This window comes from Zonotrichia leucophrys, chromosome 2 (assembly GCF_028769735.1).
Source record: "Zonotrichia leucophrys gambelii isolate GWCS_2022_RI chromosome 2, RI_Zleu_2.0, whole genome shotgun sequence".
NCBI lineage: Eukaryota > Metazoa > Chordata > Aves > Passeriformes > Passerellidae > Zonotrichia > Zonotrichia leucophrys.
In genome coordinates, this window is record NC_088171.1 from 100,904,657 (window position 1) to 100,925,422 (window position 20,766).

The 20,766-nt window shown below is 40.8% G+C and overlaps 1 protein-coding gene across 1 annotated transcript in view; it reads right to left on the bottom strand.

The window, feature by feature from the left end:
• The window catches only part of GNAL (G protein subunit alpha L), a 180,405-nt gene extending 162,753 nt beyond the window's left edge, over positions 1-17,652 (bottom strand). Inside the window, exon 1 of the mRNA XM_064705821.1 lies at positions 16,976-17,652. Within this exon, the coding sequence (XP_064561891.1) occupies positions 16,976-17,441 (466 nt within the window). The 5' untranslated portion in view covers positions 17,442-17,652. The remainder of the gene's footprint in view (positions 1-16,975) is intronic.
• Between the last annotated feature and the right edge of the window lie 3,114 nt (positions 17,653-20,766).

Below are 20,766 nucleotides of genomic sequence, written 5' to 3' on the forward strand. Positions count from 1 at the left end.
TGAGACTTACTGGTTTACAAGAAAAATAGGGTGAGGCTGACCTAGGGTAATCCTGAGTAACCCTGGATGCTGCCACCACTCAAACCATTTACACTAAGTCAGGGGTAGTCACCCTCCCTCCTTGTTGTGGAAAACATGAAGGGTACATGAACTGGTTTTAAAGCTCTCAATGTCTTCAGTATTTATCTTCAACTAGAGAAGATTCTCCACATAAGAGGTTCCAATAAAATGGCCAAGTTGGAGAAACTGTGAGACAGGAAGGAAATAACTGAATTGCATGTCTGTTATCTGCCACCCAAGCATCAACACAGAAATGTATGCATTTCATCCCAAATGTGGTGTAAACTGGAGCAGGGCATGGTGGGAGTGGGAAACTGAAGAAAATTAAAGCACAGGCTTTAATAAACTTTGACAAATATCTTCAGAGTTGCTGTTGCCATGTCTACAGTTAAACCAGTTATTGCTCTTTAACTACAAAGCCTGAATGCAGCCTGTAGAATACATCTCCACTAAAACTATTCACAGTGACCTTTGCAATTACTGCTTGGGTGGCAATGGGTTTATCTGTGACTTGAGATGCAAGAAAGCCTTCCTCATATAATGTCACAAAATAGCTTAAGAAATATTTAAAGGAGTTAACAGTGTTGTGAGTCTAACTTGTGGGTATTACACAGTGAGATATCATCTAACATAAAGTCCTTGGCACTTGCCTTCACATCCCTGTATCTATGAAAACTGCACCAGCCTTTTTGGGGCAAAGCCACAGTGCTCCATCATCTGTCTCTACTGTAACAGGGTGTGATGAGTGCCAATCCAGTGCACCTCACTCCATCAAAGTGCTCTTAAAGACCACCTGGCTTTCCAAAAGGACCTATTTCCTACCATTAGTGGGGAGAACATCTTGCAGAAGTTTTAACTTACATCTGGCAGAAGATGACTGAAAATATATGGGCCTGAAAAATAAACACCCATAAACAAAACCTGACTTTTGCATATTCTCATTCATAGACAAGATGTGGAAACTGATAAAGAACATCTACTAAGCCATGTCAAGTTTGCAACTCTTTAATAAAGAGCCATTAGGAATCTGAGAATTTACTTCAGTCTGCAGTTACCATTATAAAAATGCTAGACCAGCCTCTGTCTTGTCCGGAAGCTTCATCATGTATGAATATGGTATTTCATGAGCTGACCTTGAAATTAACCATCACGCAGCCCCCAAGTTTAAAAAAAATAAAATTCATGCTGCCTTCAAAATGAAATAACCGCAAGTTTCCTTTCCCAGTTTACTCCCAATTTGCCAAATTGCAAAGACAGCATTAACAGTTCTAATCATGCTGTGGGATAAGCCATGGCAGTTTAGCTACAGAATCCTGCTTCATTCAGGGCAAAGCAAATGGTGAGTAAAGAGCAAACACAGGTGATAGAATAGTACCTCTAAACTGGGGAAACTGGTGTAAGAAGACATTTGGCTCAGCTATGAGGCTGATACAGTTTTCCTTGAGAAACAAGAACCATTATGCCTCTTCTTGCCACAGAGAAGTTTGCTTCACTGCATGGCAGGTCACACACACAAATCCCTTCCTATTCAGCAGCATCATTCTTCACACCTGAACCAGGTAACTAGAATGCAGGTGGAGACAGCTTTGAGTATCACAGCTTCATTTTGAGAACACAGTATCTGCTTAGACAATCATTCAAATTCTAAACTTAAATTTACTAATTTACTCTGTATTTATAAACAAGTTATTGAACCTTCTTTGTAATTTCACTGGCTTTTTAGAGCAAGCAGCAATAGCTGGAAGTTACAACACCCTGCGACTCAGTTTTTTCTGAATTACTGACATGGTTTATCCAACACTGACCTCAGTTTAGACAAGATCCCAAAGAATTCATTAGTTCTGGCATAGTACCACAGGTAGAAGACAAGCACTGAGGAACAGAACAGGTGTGTGATCTAAAATAGTAAGATAAAATTGCATCATACTTTGAATGGGATTTGGATCCCATTTTGTTCCAATAAAGGAATACAGGATTTCCAATCTAAACTGTTATCAAGCTCACTAATGACATGTTCAATAACTTGTACTGCATACAGAAATATTTGTGAAGTGTTACTTTTACAGTTGCACACATTTTCTAAGGTAAAAAGGTAGATCTAATAATTACACAGAAGCTTTGTAATAAAAGTTTTACCACTACATAAGCACTTCTATGACCAGAGAAGGTAAACCTAAGCAGTGAGCATGAAGCAGCAACTTGACCATACAAGAAAATCCTGGTAACCTCCAATTCATTAACTAAGAATTTGCTGTATCTTGGGTAAATCAGATTACTGACTGCAACAATGAGCTTCTGCCTAAATTTTTTCCCATGCACTCTTGTCATGCATTAGCATCAAGGGGCAGGGACAAAGTTTTCCCTCAGAGGAGTGTAGCTGTCCCTCTGTCTAGGTTCAGAGACCTTTTACTTGGTGCAGTAAGGGACTCATTCTTTGCTTGGCCTCTGGCTGCCAAAGCTGGTCTGATGGAGACTTTTCAGTTATGGAAATCTGCAGCAGCAATGCAGTCTGATAATCTTTGCAACATGGGGCAGTTTTCCCAAGCTGGCATGCTGCTGCCAAGACACCCTCCAGTACACTGCCTCTCATGCTTATCTGAAGTGAGACAGGAGGACACCAACAGTTGCTACCAGTCAGCAATTTCCACTGCACTAGAAGTGGAGATTGTACACAGGAAAGCCAGGAACTGTGTGCAATCTTTAAGACATTTCCATGCTGTCAAGACAGGGAACCTGTCTGACAAGAGTCTGAGAGGCCCAGACAATCATGGTGGCATAGGGACATAAAAACAGTACCAGAAAGTTCAGTTTCTTCACGGCCAGGCTTTCACATCTTGGATGTGTAACCAGCAGAGGAGGTCATGCAGCTGCAGCATTATTGCGATGTTGCTCCACTTTCAAGATGCAATTTATTTAATTCGAGAAGCAGTTTTCAGAAATTAGAGTAAATATCAACATAATAATTTGGACACCAAAGGTAGCAGCTTATTTTAACAGCTCTCCACAACAGTTTTAGAAGTAGGCCAGGCTGTAGACATCTAAACTAATAGTTGAAAATTAGATCATATGTAAATTTGAAAACAATCCACCTCTACTTTGATTTTCCATCTGAACAAGAGGAAATATATCAGTGGTTCACTCCTTGGAAAAATCCACACTAGACACTAAAGACTTCTGTATACAGTACAAGAATTATTCCACATAAAAAAAAAAAAATTACATACAGTCAACATGTCACACATTTACTATTATTTATTCTATGCCGTAAGGAATGAAAATAAAATGAAGAACACAGAAAGGAACACACAAGACAACAAAACACGTGTTGAAATAACCACATGTACCAAAGTTTGGACAGTTATCCTTCATGATGGAATGCCCAACTTTTGCATGTATATTTGACAGTCTGGCTTCAGTTAAACCCAACGGATCCTTATAGTTGAGTCTTCCTAATGATATTCATTATATGACACTATCCAGCTGATTCTATTATGTTTTAATCTCCCAGCTTAAAGTTTTCCATCATGAATACCAATGGATACTTATGATCTGAAGGGAAAATTAGGAAAACAAGCAAAGTGTTTCTGTCAATATTTTAATAAATCTGTTGTTCTGAAATCTACCCTCATTTTTTCAGCATCCTGCTGTTGAGCCAGAAGTTACATGCTGCATTCTATAGGCTTCATGAAAGATACTGCAGTTTTAGGGCTAAGAATAAGAGTACCCTTAGAAATTCAACTCAAAATAAAAAAATGAATTAATTTATTAACATCACTTAAATACATATTCAAGGACTGAGCCAAGTACAAAGTGTCAAAAATACCACTACAACAAAAATTAAGAATATTCTCCTTGAAGGAATTGATACACTCAGACTGCGAAACAAAACACTTTTGTAAGTCTTCATCAGTGCTGACCATTTGACTCCAAGTGAAGTTGGTAGAAGACAGAACAACTCAGTTCTTCTGACGCACTTTTGATGACATGTGCCAAAACCAAACTGGGAAATCAGGCACTCAAGAAAATTTTCTGCCATGCTTCTGGATCTCAGCTTCCTCCTCCAAATTAAGCAGTAAATTCCAGACTGATGATACTACAAAATAAAGTTCACATTTGGGATTCCTGCAGTCACAGCAAAACTTACTATGCTTTAGTGTAAAAGCATGTGTTTTACGTACTTCCACATTACACTAACTTAGGATTTCAGATCTTTATATACTACAGCAAAATCAGAAACACAAATGCTCCTATACTTGCAAGTAAATTTTCCTCCTCCACAGTTTATGCTCACAATCTATTCTGGAAATTCTTTTAAAAGAAAATGCATGTTTTCTCCACAGGAAGGGTCCCTGTGTGAAGAGTTAATTAAAATGCTAGAAGTCTGGGCTCCAGTCAGTGTCACATTTATCAGAACACCCACAGAGGAAGAGCTACCCTTTGAAATGTTAAATACACTGTCAATCAGGGATGGGGGTCAAGAAAGGTTTTCAAGCCATCTGATGCTCTCAAAAAAATGTGTACACCTCAGAATCAATCAACCCATACTGTCTATGACGGGATGACAAACTTGGTCAGGTATTTTATGAACTGAGATAATTGTTAGTACATGTTTAGGATGAGTTAAAAAACGAGACTACCCCAATGTGTTCAGAGAGACTTTAATTCATCAATCAAATACCTATTAATAAAGAAAAGGACAATGAAGGTAAGAAGACTTCCCTTATTTTAGCAAAAGGTTAGAGTAAGAATTGACTTCCTACATGCAACACATATCAGAATTTTGGCAATAATCAGGTTTTGCAACAGATGTTACCCTTCCTAACTACTATAAAAAAATGCCACCAAAAACCTGACCTAAAATGAAAGTATTAGTTTACTAAATGCTTGAATTTAAGAGCTTTACCTTTTGACTTGGCCTCCTTTATGATAAAGATTGTTTTAAAATCTGAGTAAGTAATTTTTCAATGACAAACAAAGAAGGCAAAAAGTAACAAGAGTCAGCTGATTTGAAACACAGCATTCATAAAAGGTCCAAGCACTTGCCTGCAAGACCTAACATAGTACAGAAGACACTTCTGGACCACAGTCAGTTACAAATAAAAGAAGGAAACAAAAAACACAACATCATGAGATTATCTTTTTTCTCCTGTGCTGGTCTGTAGTAGCAATAAGTATTTAACTGGCCTAGTACTTCATCTTGATAAAGCATTTTCAGGTTGTTGAAAACATAAATTTAAATAAGCATCTGGTTTCTTTGTTAAGAAAAAGACAGAACAGTTTCCAATACCCTAAAACCAGACTACATAACAGAGATGAAAAGGTCTGAGCAAAGTACTGCTGTTTCTAAAGTATCTCAAGTTAACAAAATGATTTGTTTTACAAGAAATCATAATAGCAGCATCCTCTTCTGCACCACGCTAGACCAAGACGTGGTTTATCAGCTTCACTGTTTAACAAAAACATTCATAGTCACTCAGAAATGTCAAGTTAGCTTTTTTACCTTAAAACGGTAACAGCAAATTGTCCTGTGTGTCAACACAATTAATTCTTTAAACAGAGATTCTTGCCCTTGGTCTTCACAACGTGATCTAAACAGTTATTTTCTCAATATTTACAGGATAACTCTCTACAAGAAGGATCTGAACATGCCTTGCAAATCACAACAGATAACGGCGTAAGGAATGTCAATCCCATTTACTGTTACTCTGTGAGATAACCTGAAGGCATCAGAAAATCAAGGTTTTTCCAGATATAAGATCTCATTATTTAGATTATACACAGTTTGAGAAAAATCCCATTCCATCAAGCACAGGACTTGTATCTACTAACTAATGCCAATGAATCAGTAATAAGTTATTTGCCTAATTAATAATAAATATCTGAGGGATATTGATAGCAAACACAGTTGATTAAGTTGAAGGCTTATGTCAATATAATTTGGTATTATAAATAAGCAGCACACATATGCCTGATGTTACTCTGCAAACAATCGATACAACACATTTTAAGCTGAATCAGGAATCAGATAATACATGGATTTCAAGAATGAAGTGTGAACCATCAACTAGCTACAGTAAACTTTTACCCACTAATTAAAGCTATCATTGTGAATAAGGCCAGCTTATCAAAAGAGTCAAGTGTGGACAAGCAGGAGAACAGCAACTATGATAAAACTGGTACAATCAAGTAATAGTCTTACATGAGCCACTGCAAGGTCATATCTCTAGAAGCAGAGTACAAAGATTTTTATAGGCCAGTTTCAGAAATCCTTGGATAAATACTAATTATGAATTGTCAGATAAACAAATTCAAAAAATAAAACCAATGCTTCCTGCAGAAAAGAAATACAAACACCATTAAAGCAGGCATTGCCCACTTCAGACACATTGGAAAAAACAGTCAGACAACAGCAATAGGTGATGAGAACATTTAGCTTTTAAAGAATATATTCCAGACTGTTTTCTTTCAAGGAATGGAGCAACTATGTGAGTTACAGATAGAAAACAAGACAGAGAAAGCAAGCATAGTATTGAATTCCAGCTCTCAGTAGAAGCTGAAGTGGCTGGGTGGAACAGTGTGTCCTATTCTGAAGTAGTGTTCAAAACAGTAACACCGCTTGAACACTTTGTATGGAGTAATAGTGTAATATTCATGTTCAAATTCAAGCAGCTATGAGTTCAGAGCACAGAGACTATGAGGAAATGAAATGATATCTTGGTTACATAAATAGTCAAATGAAAAAAATCTTACTAGTCACTTCTGGACTTTAGCCTAATTATTCATAAACTCCTGAAGTCTGATCCATTGTCTGATTGCTTACCTCAAGCTGATTAAGCAGCTACCAATACCAAAGTCTTTATCAGCCTAAATTCAGAGAGAGAATTGTGTTAGGCAATAAAGAACTGAACTCAAAACAAGCTATTTATTTATGTGGGACTCAGTATATATCTTCAAATTATTTTTGTCCAACACAAGATTAAGAAAGATTAATTCAACATTTCTTTGCACATTATGTGAACAGCCAATTAATTCAAGTTTCTAATTACTCTTTAATCAGGTTATCTAATTATCTTTTATCAGGGTATCAGGATACAGAATACAAATTAAAAAAAAAAACCTCCACCAACAATCTCAAAACAGCAGAAGTTCTTACTTTTAAGAGTAAGGGTAGGAACAGAAAAACAAAAAGAAAACTTTTGCTCCCAGACTTGGCCAGCCATCTTTATCTTAAGGGAAACAGTGTCACTCAGAAGAGGTTACATTTCAGTGGCAGCCAGCACAGTAGGATGTACTGATCTTACGCTGTTTCAGCTTGAGAAGGTTATGTATTTGTTTCGTCCTGCACACAATCTACATGTACTAGAACAGGAGGTGCTGCAGAACCCTGGCAGATTGTGACACTGCTCACACAACCAATGCACACAAACCCAGAGAAACTGTGGCATTAAGATGCACGGCCTCCCCCTGGAGCAGAACAAGGTATGAACATGTACCTGCTCTTCAACACTGTATAGGGAATCAGACCAAGTGTGGAACAACTTCTCATTCTCCTTCAGAGCATCAGAGCTTCTATCTGCTTTTTCTGAAACAGCTGGACCAGGAGCACAAGCAGTGGTACTTAGCATGAAGCAGCACGAAAAAATAGTCCCATCTTCCCTGCCCACCCTCCAAATTCCTCTCCAGCACATCTGAAAGGCTGTTTGACCTTTTACTGCACTGCTTTAACTTTTCCTGACATATTAGAAAGCATTAATTCAGTCCCTGGCAGAAAGATCACATATCTGTGAATCTGCTTTAATTAGACAAGGACTACTGCCAAATGGCAGTTGATAGGGAGTCGAGTGCTCTTCAGGTGATCCTTTCTGCATTAAATTATGAGCAACTTCAAGTATCAAAAAACTACTCTCTCCATTTCAGCTTTTCTGTGAAACAGTTTTTCTTCCACTGCTGGTAGTTCAATAGCTGACATACACCTGGAGCCAGGACTGCCTGACAGAGGAGAGTTTTGCATATCACAAGCCAAACACCACTGCAAGCAGTTTTTTGTTCTTTTCCCCTCACCTCTGCTGAGCAAACATTTTTACCTCTATGCACAGAGTTAAGAAGGCGGCGGCCCTCACAGTGAATATACAGCCCTCTAAAATATTATTGTATTCTCCTCATTTTAGAAAAACCCAAAATCTAAAAATGAACAAGACACCAACTGTACTGTTTCAATAGTAACCAAGTTGGAAAGACACTACTGAACAAAGAAGCTCACAATGTTACAATGAACAGAATAAGAAAGTCTGAGGGAGCAGCAATAGGGACTGATATGGCTCCTGATCTGGAAGGACAACATCAAACTCAACTCTAGTGTTTCTCTATTAGTCTTCCATTAAGGCAAAAGAAAATTTCCAACACTGAAGAACCACAGAAAGAATGAAAAATTAAGAAGAAAAATACATTTCCAAAAGGAATGATGCATTCGCAGTTATTTAAATACAGCTTGTTATCAAGTCTTTCTCTAAGTGTCAAAAGCCTGTGTTCCCCTCTCAGTGCTATTTCACCTGCAGGGCCAGTCCAGGTTAATATGAATTTGAAGTAGAGCTCTGTTAAACAAAACAATGCTATCAGAATTTACATGACAGATGGGTGGTTTCTTGGTTGGTTGGGTATTTTTGTTCCACTCATCCCATCCCGAGCGTGAGAAAATACTCTAAAGAATTTGCGATTTCTGTTCATTTTTCAAAATGTTAAATCAAAGGAAGATCAACTACTCAAACTAAACCAGAATTATTGTCCTGTAGTTCCCATATGTTTTCATTCATGGAAATATTTTTCAAGGGATAAAAGCAAAAACAGTGAACTCTTCTGTCTTCAGCCACGCTCACAAGTTAGTAGACCCAATGAATAAAAGGATCTGAAAGCCCTCTTAAGTCATAGCCTGTCCTTCATGCCATTTTCCTGGTTCTTTATACATGACCAGGCTGCACAGCACCACACCTAACAGTACCAGACTGACAATGCACTATGAGGTTCTTTAGCACAGCTGAAGCAGAAGAATGTCTCCCACACATCAAGGAATTTTAAAATTTATTCATTTTTTAGTATTAGGCGGTGAAATGACTAAATTAAATTAAAGCAGACACATCATGAGATGTAAATACCTTCCACAGCATCCCGCCACTTAGACAGTCCTTTTGCCTACCTAAAAATTTGATTAAAAAAAAAAAAAGGCACACAAACCAACCCCTACCAAAACCTTAGAAAAATCAAAAAAACCCAAAACCTCCCCCAAACTCTTTAATCATATCTTTTCAGATTATGAAGTGCTTAATTCTGTGTATGTCCTTTATACAAATTATTCTTCTGCATTTTGGGTTTATAGTTTAAAAAAGAACATAAAATTTATATACATCTTTGCAATGGCTGACACATTAGAAGTGCTTAATATCATGTTCCTGTCTCTGCTAGACAGTGAATTAGACAAACACAGGAAGCTCAGAACAGGCAGAAGATAACACCACAGGTCTGTTTTGTAATTCAGACGTCCAGAGAGTCAAAGGATGAAAAAAAGCAATCTTGTTACAGAATCCATTACACTTGCCCTATGCCTATGAAGACTGAAGGCTATGAGATATGCCAGGACATAATCCAAGCACATATTCTGTGGTTGGTTTATTCACCTGGACTCCACAGCAATCACCTCAGTTTTACAAGAACTTGAGTGGCCATGTGCACACACAGACAGATGAGCACACCTCTATGTGATAAAGTATCATTTGGAATAGAAAATGATTCTACAATCAACACACGAAATCAATTCAAGCATGAACCTGGAAAGAGTGCTTTCACTTAAGGAAAAAAAACACCTTGCTTTTGCTGTAGTTTTGCCCTCCACATGTGAAAATCAAGATGATTCTGAAGAAGGCACTGCCTAACACCATGAAGTGCATTCTGCATTTACTCCAAGATACAGAATGATTAATTCCCTGTAGTTCACAGAGTTGCAGCATAGCAGAGTTGGCAATGTCTCAGCAACACTCACAACAGTTTTCAAGAAAAGATTAAGTTGCTTAATATAAATTACACTTGCACACAATACTAAGGATCTGTGTTCACACTTCTGGCAGGTTAACATAACCTTCACTCTTCATGATGGAAAAATACAACTCTTCCTTTTCCATTTTAATCTACAGATACAAATTAAACACAGAGCAAATTACATGTATCAAAAAGTACAGACTTTCAAATTAAGAAAAAGAGGCTGAGGGTTAGGAAATGATACCCATAGAGAATGAGGACTCAATTTATTGTTGTGTTTTTAGTACAGATGATTTTCAGCCTGCTACTTATCTCCATTGCATACACGAACCCAAATCACAGAAGGAATGGTCTCATTTTCTGAAGACCAACTAGATAATTTTCTTGGATTAACTGCTGAGAAGAGCTTTATTTTTGCCCTTTAAAGGAATTAAGTCCTCTTAAAAGAAACTGTTAAAAGTGTATAGTGTATCATAGAAAAAGTGCAAAACTTTTCTTTTTTTTTTCCTTTTTATTTTAAATACTTTTAAATACAAAAAAAAACCCTTCTACTTTTAAACAGCTTTAAGCTGCAAAATGCATGTCGTTCCCACAGGATGTAAATTCTCTAAAATAAAGATAAAAGCATAGAATTTATAATTCTACCTGGAGCTGACTTACTACAGTAACAGTATTTTCAAAAGGACAAATTTATTATTCTCGAAACCTAACATTACCTTAAACATAAGTGGAATTTATAATTCTTCAAACCTAAGTTTAAAACCAAAGAAACATAAAATACCAGATTCTGAGGACGCAATTCAAGTTTTACTTCAAAGGGATCTTATCAGCCTAGATGTTCCACTACAGGTGATTGATGTTGCGTCTTATGTTACAGACATTAATTGGCAGCTTTTTCTCAGATTTTTTCATCTTCTGCACAAGAACACAGAAAAAGAAAATAATAAATCCTTTCTTAAGGAGTTTTTACCTATTCTGGTCAGCACAACAGCACACATTTCTTTCTTCCTAGAGCTTATTCCACAAGGCTTTAAGTTATTAAACTTTAATTTAATATTCATGTGCAGAGAAATCACAAGACACAGGAGTTTCAAATGCACATTCATACAGTGCTACAGGGATAATATGAAATATACTAGTCAGTGTACTTAACATGCTTATCCACTCTTGGAAAAAGCATAAATAGGATGTGCACAGGCCAGATACAAGGCTGCATTTCCTCCAGATCCTGCATAAGTCATAAAATTCTATCCCTTTTACGTGAGAATAAGCAATACCTCTGTTATCTTATTTATGCCATCTTGTTTCTCTACTGCTATTCAAGAATCCACAGAGAAGAATCACTTCCACACCACTCAACAAAGGCAAAATGTTTCTAGAACATTTCTAGAACATAACTATCAAAAAAGTTAAACTTGGTAAGCAGGAGGCAGGCCAGGTTTCTGCCACAGCTTGGACAGACTGCTGCTTAAAAAAAGCAAAAAGGGAAGAACAAACAAACAAACAAAAAAAAACCTTAAAAAAATTTAATTCAACTTTACAAGCTCAAATGGTACCTGACTTGAAAAAGCTGAGGGAAGCCATGACTGTAGGACAAGCCCCCACCATTATGTGTTTCCCCAAATTTGTAGGCGCACTGTCAAAAATGAAAGAAAAAGCAATTGGGTGTGTGGGTTGGGCAGCGGAAAGGGATGAACATAGTAGCAATATACTTCTTCTAAACTGTTTGGGGTGAGAAGGGAAAACGAAGATTAAAATCTAGGAGCTTTATCTACTCCTCAAATTTTCAGCAGTCAAAAGCTGCAGTGGTAATGGGACCTTAACATGCCATAACATACTTCCAAAGTTTGCTTAGCTAAGACATTGCATTCCAAGAAGATTCATGGAATACACACTGATACACAAAACTTGCCTAATGACCAAAAATGACCAAAAGTTCTAGTTAACAGCTGCAGAACCCACCCTTCCACAGCACCTAAAGCATCCCAGTATTACTACACTTAACACTGGGAAAAATGATTTAGTTGTTTATTCTTAAATATCAAGTGATTCAAGATAAGCAAAATCAATCAAAGAATGGAAATAAGTTAAAACACATAACTATTGGATAAATATAATTAATTTTTATTTTACAGAGAAAGAAAAGCTAAGGATTGCAAGTCAGGGATTGTTTTCAATACACTTAAAACTCCCTCGAAGTTAAGCACTGGTCCCAAATATCCTTATGACTCCTGCCCACTTGTTTCCTTCTGCGCAAGGAGTGCATATCCCACTTCCTGTGAAGTTACAACAAAAGCAGAAGAGCTTCAGAAAAGACATTGCAAATTACGCAAAGTATTAGGGATTATAAAACGCTTTTGCATTATTACATTGTTCAGTATTTGCAGCCCAGGATTCCAAAGTCCTGAAGATCTCTGTTCCTACCAATGATCTGTGCATTATCTCCATGTTAGAAATAGCTGGCTGTAAGGATCCTAAATATGCCAAGCTCCCTTACAGACCAGGGAAGGAGTCCTCTCTGGTGGTAACAGAAAAACACCTCAAGCATTCAACCTTATGCAGACACAAGGAAGGCATCACCACATCAAGCTAAACTATATTCAGGTATCTATCAAAAAGCATGAGTTGACACCATATAAAAGTTAAAGTTATTTTCAAAATAAAATTCATTAGGTTTAAGATTTAAAATTGGCTTGAGGATGCATGATGAACTTCAGGATTTCTGATGCAGAACATATATGAGACTGCAATTTCAGTCTAAAAGCCATAGAAACTCTCTTTGCACAAAAAATTCATTTCTGACAAAAGTAATTTGGTGCATAGTTAGGAAAAGAAAAAAACCCATTACTCTTGTTGCACACTTCTGAGCTTTCTGGGCTCTCCTGTGTAGGAGTTTCCCAAGCTTGACAAGGCATCTTTGTGTTTGATTTCCATCAGTTCAGAGGAACTACATTTTTTATATGTTTTCTATACTTTTGTACATGAACATCACTAAACATATCTAAATTTCACTATCAAGTCAGTACTTAAATATCACATAAGTAGTTCCAGTACCTTTTAAGTGAAGAAAATCACTATTTCTTTTTCCCCTGCCTTCATCCCTATATCATCACTTTCAGTTTCTGTTGAACAGAAAAGCTTTTACTCAGACCACTTTCAGTTTCAATTTAGCAGGGAAGTGTAAAAGAATGTGTTCTGCTTGAGAAAGTCATCCAAAGTTAGGATAGCAACCAGGAGTGAGGGTAAATGGGAAAAATAGGAGTCAGAGGTTAGAAGACAACAGCTATCTGGGAAAAAAAAATCAGTTTATAGCTTACTTCAACATTACATGAGCCTTAATTATACCACAATGGCTAACATTCTGTTTAGAGCCAATTCCCCTTCACCTCACTTACTCACAAAATAGTTTAAAATGTGAGACAGCAAATGAGAATGTAAATTGCTTCTATAAAGTGATTTGTAATGTTTCTACAGTTTCTAGGAAATCAGCAGCTAAAGCAGCCTTGCAGAAGAGGTGGCTGCAATTCTGCAGAAAAAAAGACCAAACAGAAAACAAGACAGAAACCAAAGCTACGAAACTCTGACCAAGCCCTGCAAATATGTTCAATAAATAAATATGCTTTAAAAAACCCACCACTTCATCTCAGGGTTAGTAAAAGCATCCTAAGAATTCTGCACAGATGAACACTTCCCTTATAAAAAGAAATGGAAATAAACCCCCCTACAAATAATACATAACCCAATAATCAATTCAACAATCAATCAATTTATTGTATTTTTAAAGTGGATGTTAAGCAAGAAACAGTCAGCTGTGATGGAAAGCCAGTTTCCATTTTATGTGGGCTCTTCTTTCATAAGAAGAAAAACAAATGGACCCAAAGCATGTCTGCTGTTACTCCAGTGCACCAGTAAAGCCCCAGCACCTTAGCTCCAGCCACCTGATACCTACACACCTATTTATGGGGGAGGCACAGACTGAGAGCTGATCTGAGCACTCACTGCACACCCTCCCTTTCACAATCACTGCTTATGACAAAACACATTAACTGCTCCCGAATGTAGGTTAGGGGAGAGTGTCAAAACATCACGTGCACCACGAGACATTAGTTGGGGTGAGCTGTAACAGGCAAGAACAGGCTCTCTGAGAGGTATTTACCAACATACACTATGAAAAGCCTTTGAGACTTCATAATATCTTGGTAACTGATATGCACAGCTCATCACAAAGCTGATTGTTTTCATCTGACATAATAAAAGAGTAAGTGTGCTTTTAAGGAAAGGTCATTTTCAAACATTTATAAGCTTCTCTTCTAATATACTACTTAGATTCTAAGGATTCTTAGTATTCTTACATTAGTGCATTTATTTGCATACCCTTTTGATATCTAACGGTAGCTCCTTAAAATATACTGTATTTTTCTCTCAAAATTCAATAATATCCTCTAAACTTGCCCCAGTAAACATATGACATATACAAGGACAAGCCAAAATGAGGCTATTATTTACAAACTTGTGTTTAAAAAAAGAAACACAAAGCCCACGCCAACGCTGTTGCTCAACTTTGTTTGTTCTGTGATGGTGCTGTGCTGTCACTGCATTCACCATTTCGCCTCTGCTGTGCATTTCCTCCATGTTGATGTACAGAAATATTCCTCCTCTCTCTAGCAAAGGTACGCTTTTCAGGTTCACTCTGCCAGGAAGACCTTAGGGGCAGGGATCCACTCATTTACAACTTGAAATGCTATAAAATATAAGGCTGGTAATATTCTTTATTCTAAAAGACCTTTGTGTATATTTAAGTGTTTTCCTCTGTGTGAGACTGAAACCTATTACCTTGTGCAATGCAGTTTCGGTTTACTCCTTCTCTGACAAATAAACCCTTCCCTACTCTAAATTATTTCCCATTATCTACAGCAGCATTTCCACTACTTTCAAAAACAATACAAAGCACCTGCAGCTCTCCCTACATCCAAATGAAACATTTAAGTCAAGCCCTGATCTGCAAGGCCTGAAACAATAATCCAACATTTCCTCCCAGCAAAACAGAGATCAAGGGTCTCTTTTTTTATTTTGACAATGATTTTTTAAAAAATTCAACACAGGGAGTCTTAGGAGTGTTGAATTTCTTTTAGGGAGCCAAAGGTCAGAGATGATTTATTTTTCAAATGTCATTGTTTCTGAACAGCTGTTTACTGCTATGGTTTACTATGACAACCACCTATGTTATAGACTACACACAGTATCTACTTGTTAGAATTCTTTTGTTCAATGACAATGCTCTCCAGAGAAAGGCCACCAAATGGGATCTCTGCCTTCTTGCAGCCATACTAGCCAAAACAGATGCTTCAGGAAGAAAAAAAAAATAATTAACATTTTCAATATTTCATTAAAACAGGTGTATCAAAGAGTTAATTACTGCAACAGTTCAAGAATCAGAAGAAACATTTTACCACTACTACTATTAATAATAATTCTATACAGCACAAATTACGTCTTCTTCCTCCTTCCTTTCTACCAGCTGCACTAGTATCCTACAAGCTGGTATTTTATGGGCAATAATAAAGCCCATTATTTGTTTTTTGGAAACCGAGCACTACAGTTCTGGCATACCTTTTGTCCACTGCTGAATTTCATATTTCCTCCTCCCCTTACACGCCAAGAGGAATGAAGGAATCCAGTAAAGCAGAAACAGAGTTTTTATAAAGAAGGATGTAAAGATGTAGGAGTTACCCCAAATCTGAAATGCACTTAGATAAGCACCAAAACTCTGTGCCATGCAACTTTACGAGAACAGGCAAAGAAGCTAATGCAAAAGCAAATCAGTATTTTCATGTTAACAGAAAACAGATATTTATGAGCACAGCTAAGAGGCCAAATAAGCCCTCTGCTCAGACCATAAAAAAAAAGCCCTGCAGTATGACTGTTCTGTTTCCTGCAGGAAATGAGATGCTTGTATTAGATACCCCTGTGGTTTTCATACTGTAAATGTATCAGCTGGTACAAATCCTCCGGAGAGGACTATTAACTAATGCTTAGAAAGAGCAGTGGCAACAGCAGACCGCACATAGCACCTCAGAGAAGAGGGGACAAAAGCTGGCAAATCGTCCCTAAAAAATCTGAGCCTGCAGCTGAAGAACACATCTTGTAGTAGAAGCGATGTCTGAGAAATGTACATATCTACACCCTCTTATTTCCCCTTACTCCGCTCACTGCTTCTTTAAATAAGGAGCCTATTGCTGATCACCACTCCTCTCATTTAGGAGCCTCAGGCCGCTCCTCATTAAACCATCCCTGCTTACACGCGGCACAGGAGGACCATCCACAGGCTACACACACCTCATGCACGCATGGCCATTTTTCCTCCTTTCTACCGTGCTTTAAAAAAAACCTGTTATTATTTTTATTTGATTCCGTTAACGTTTCCGCGTTGCGAGGGCGCCGAGCGAAGTTCCCGCCGCGGGCGATGGGGCAGCCCCGGCCCGGGCCCGGCTCCTCCGGCCGGGCAGACCCCGCTGCTCCCCCATCCGCATCGCTCCCGCCCGCCCGCCTGGGTGGAGCCGCTCGCCCTCGCCCGACGAGCGCCGATCGTGTTCTCCATTGCAAAACCGCTGCCAGCGCCAGAAGCGGGGAGGAGAGACCGCGGGGAGGAGGAAGGGAAAAGAAGGTGTAAACCTGTCTGGGGGAGAGCCCGGGCACGGACACGGCCGGGGGGCGGGAGGGCAGGGCAGGGCCGGGGGGGGCAGCGGGGAGACAAAGGAGGGATGGAGGGTGCCCAAGGAAAACAGGGGAAGCCGGGGAGGGGGCGCTGCCGGGGAGTCCCGCGGGGCACCTGCCCGCCCCGGCACACCCCCGCACAGACAGACAGACATACACACACACACACACGTACCGAGCAGCAGCAGGCGGTGCGTCTGCTTGTACTCCCGCTTCTGCTCCTTGAGCGCCCGGTCGATGCTCTTACTGACTTTCCTCGCCTCCTTCTCCGCCTCCCGCTCCTCCAGGCGCAGCTTCTCCCAGGTCCGCTGGAGCGCCGGCGGCTGGTGCAGCGCCTGCTGCCGCGCCGCCTTCCCCCCGCCGCCAAGGCCGGGGCCGCCGGCCTTGGGCAGCGCCGGCTGCCGCTCGGGGGCCGCCCCATTGCCGCCGCCGCCGTTCTGCAGCAGCAGCAGCGGCGGCCCGTCCGTCTCCCCGCCGGGCTTACCGCCGGGCCGGAGCGGGACGCCGAGAGGCTGCGGCTGCGGGGCGGCGTGAGGCTCCGCCGGCGCTTCGGGCTCCGAGGCGGCGCCGGCGCTGGAGATGGAGCCGCCGCCGCCGGCGTCGCCGAAGAGCCGCGGGCGCAGGCTGTAGCAGAGCCCCATGGCTCGGTGCCCCCGCCGGGGACGGGCTGTGGCGCGGCGGCGCTGGCCTCAGCGCTTCCCGCCGGCCGGGCAGGCGGCGGCGGCGGGCGGGGAAGGGGCGCCGCGGAGCCCCTCACGGCCCCGCTGGGCCATCTTGCATCTTCCTCCCGGGCTGTGGCGGCGGCTCCTCGGCGCCGATCACCTGACACCGACCGAGCTGCCACCGCCGGGTCCACGTTACCGTAAATACCCCAGCGCCAGCCCACCGCGCAGCGCCGCCGGGGGAAGGGCGGGGGCGCCGCGCCGGCACACAGGCGCACACGGAGCGCAGCCCCCCGCCCCCCGCCCGACGCCGCCGGGGTCTCCGGAACTCCCGCTCCGCGCCCTGCCCGGAGACCCTCGCCCCCTCACGCCACCCGCCCTCCTTGCTTCCTCCCGCACTCCTTGTTTCCTCCCTGCCTGGAAGGGCCGCCGTGCCGCCCGTGCGAGCCCCGAGAGCTGCACGCAGCCCTAGCCCTGCAGGGCTATGCCCCTGACAGACACCGTCTCCCCCGGCATCCCGGGGGAGAGGCCGAGGCGGACGCCTCTCACTGAGGGGGACCCCGCACGGTGACAGCGGCCCCGGAGAGGCCGAGGCAGCCCCCGGCAGCCTGGCATCCTCCTCACAGCCACAACGCGGTTCTGAGCCCTGTGCACACACATGCGGCTCCGCGCCCACGCGCTGACTAAGGATGCCGTGGGAGGAAGGCTTTGGGTGCGACGGTAGGAGAAAATAATAGGCAATGTTGGGGTTTGCTCGCTGTCTCAGTCAGTGTTGGCAGCAGTAGTACTCCAGCAGCGTGCTGCTGTGGAGGAAAGGCTGGTGCTAGAAACCCAGTTCCAAGGCGGTGGCAGCCCTTCTCAAGAGAAGACCTGGAAAAATTCAAGTTACTTGGAATGTGTCTCAAATGGGCTCTCCTTCCATTTCATGCATCTCCGTGTTCTTCATGATCTCAGCAGTCCTTTTTCAGGAACACGTGGCTAGTGGATGAAAGTGGGTGTCTGAATCTTAAAGCAAAGGTCATGTCATGTGTTCACTATAACGACTGACATGTACCTTAGCATGATTTAGAGACTCTAACTTCAGTAACCTTGATGTGTTCATGAACATCTTTATTCATGCTGCATCTCTTTGGATTCTGCAATGACCTGTTGTATTAGGTCACTGATTTTGTCTCCTATTTTTTTGCAGTGACCAATACTCTTTTAATAGATGCCACTGTTTATATAATGTGGTATGAAGAAATGGAGGGAGGTAAAATTCTCAGACTTCTTTACAATTAATGAATTAAAGCAAATTGGATGCAGTTTTTAGTTCCTGGATATGGGAAACAGAATTGGTTTTGTGACAGATCTATTTGGTTCAAACGGTTTGACAAATATCCTATAAAATATGTATTTACAAAGCAGTGAGTTGTGTGTTAACATTCACTGGAAAAAAATCCCCAACACCCTACACAGGCATAAAATAAATACATTCCTTTTAACTGGAAGTATCAACTGTCTGTAATTTCACCACACAAAGGAAATTTTGCCCCTGAAAATATTAGGAGGATCCAGCACACGCTAGATGTTGTTCTCTTATACACTTCAAAATGCTCACCAACTGAGCTTTGGCTGATGCTGTGGCTCCAAGAAAACTCCCCATAGCTTTTGCTTCTATTGTCTGTTTTAATACCTGACCCTACAGTTTGAGGAACCACCCCACAGCTTTTGCTTCTATTGTCTGTTTTAATACCTGACCCTATAGTGTCCTGGTTGCAATCCTCTTGCAAAACATGTAAGCAGTTACATCACAGCAGAGGATGTTTCACCATTTTTGCAGAGCTTGTCTGCCTTGGCTCAAAATCTTTATGGACCATAAGGATACAATATTTCTTAGGTTGGGAATGAAAGATTTCAGCTTCTGGCTGAAAACAAACAGGAATTTGGATAAGAGTAATCTAAATGGACTGGCTAGCTGGGATCCTGGGATTAGTAGCTGTATACTTTCTGGTGTAATTGGATCACATCAGAGAATTTGCTACTCATCAAATGATAAAATAAAATCATGAGAAAAACCCAACAACAAGCAAAAGCCAAGTAATGGCAAAAGTTAGGAATTTAATATTTGGGGTCCAAATGTTGATGGACATACTTAGTTTTGTGAAGGTGATCCTTAGAGCTCAATGCATACAACAGCATTTGCAGAACCATGAACTGCTTTCCAAATAGCAGAAGTGCCATAACCTGGCCAAATGAGTTCAGATCAGGTAAAATCTCTCTTGCTAAAGTGCTTCTGGGCATGTACAGTGTGTGCTCAGTGAGTGAGTAACAAGGAAGGTGAATGATATATTCACAATCAGAAAAGAGACCTGGCAGAAAAAATAATGGCACTGTAAAATCCCATGCTTTGTAATTTTGAAATAGCAGCCCGTGTAATAACAACTATGTATAGTTAGGATCCTTAAAAAAACTGACCACTCTGCCAAACACTGAAATAAATGCTCTGCCTTATGAAGTGGCACACAAAGTATGCTCACTGAAAGATCCTTCAGTGACCTACGAGAGCACACTATGTCTTGAGAGGCTTCCATAATTCTTTTCTTAGAACTTCTAATAAAGAACAATAAGCAGCCTGTCTTCTCTCTTCCCCAGAGGAATAGTGATCATCACTACTTCCGGATTACCATGGACTGAGATTTTCAAGAATTTAAAGGGAAAAAGTCAGTATGGTGCAATTTTCTGATCTGAATAGTCTTTGAAGAATCTTTCATGGAATTTTCAAAGGTTAGTCATCCAAACCAGGACTTAATGACAGGCTCAGTTTTTCAGCAGCACTAATTAGCCGCAAGTGTCATTGTGTTAAGTGAAATTAGAATCATAGGATCATAGAACAGCCCAGGACTGTTCTCTGGAGAAGGGATCCTCAGAATTTCTTTTGGTCTGACCTTTCATGAGAAAGGCAGCCTAGATGGGATCACCTTGTACCCTGTCTAGCTGCATCTTGAAAAACCTCCAGCAACGGAGACTCTACCATGCCCTGGCAAGGTTGTTCTAGTGAATGGTTGCTCCCACTGTAAAAAATTATTTCTTGCATTGAAATAAAGCATTTCCTGTTTTATTCATGGCCTCTTGTCTTCTCCCCATAGCTTCTTGTGGCTACAAATGTCTCTGTCTTTGTGGCCACCCTTTAAATACAGGGATACTGTGATGAGGTTTCTCTTGAGCGTTCTATTTTCCAAGGAGAAGAGAAGGTCACTCTTGAGCCTTCTCCACAGAGAAAAGATCTAACTCTCAATCTGCTCACAGGGTAGGTTCTGCAGCC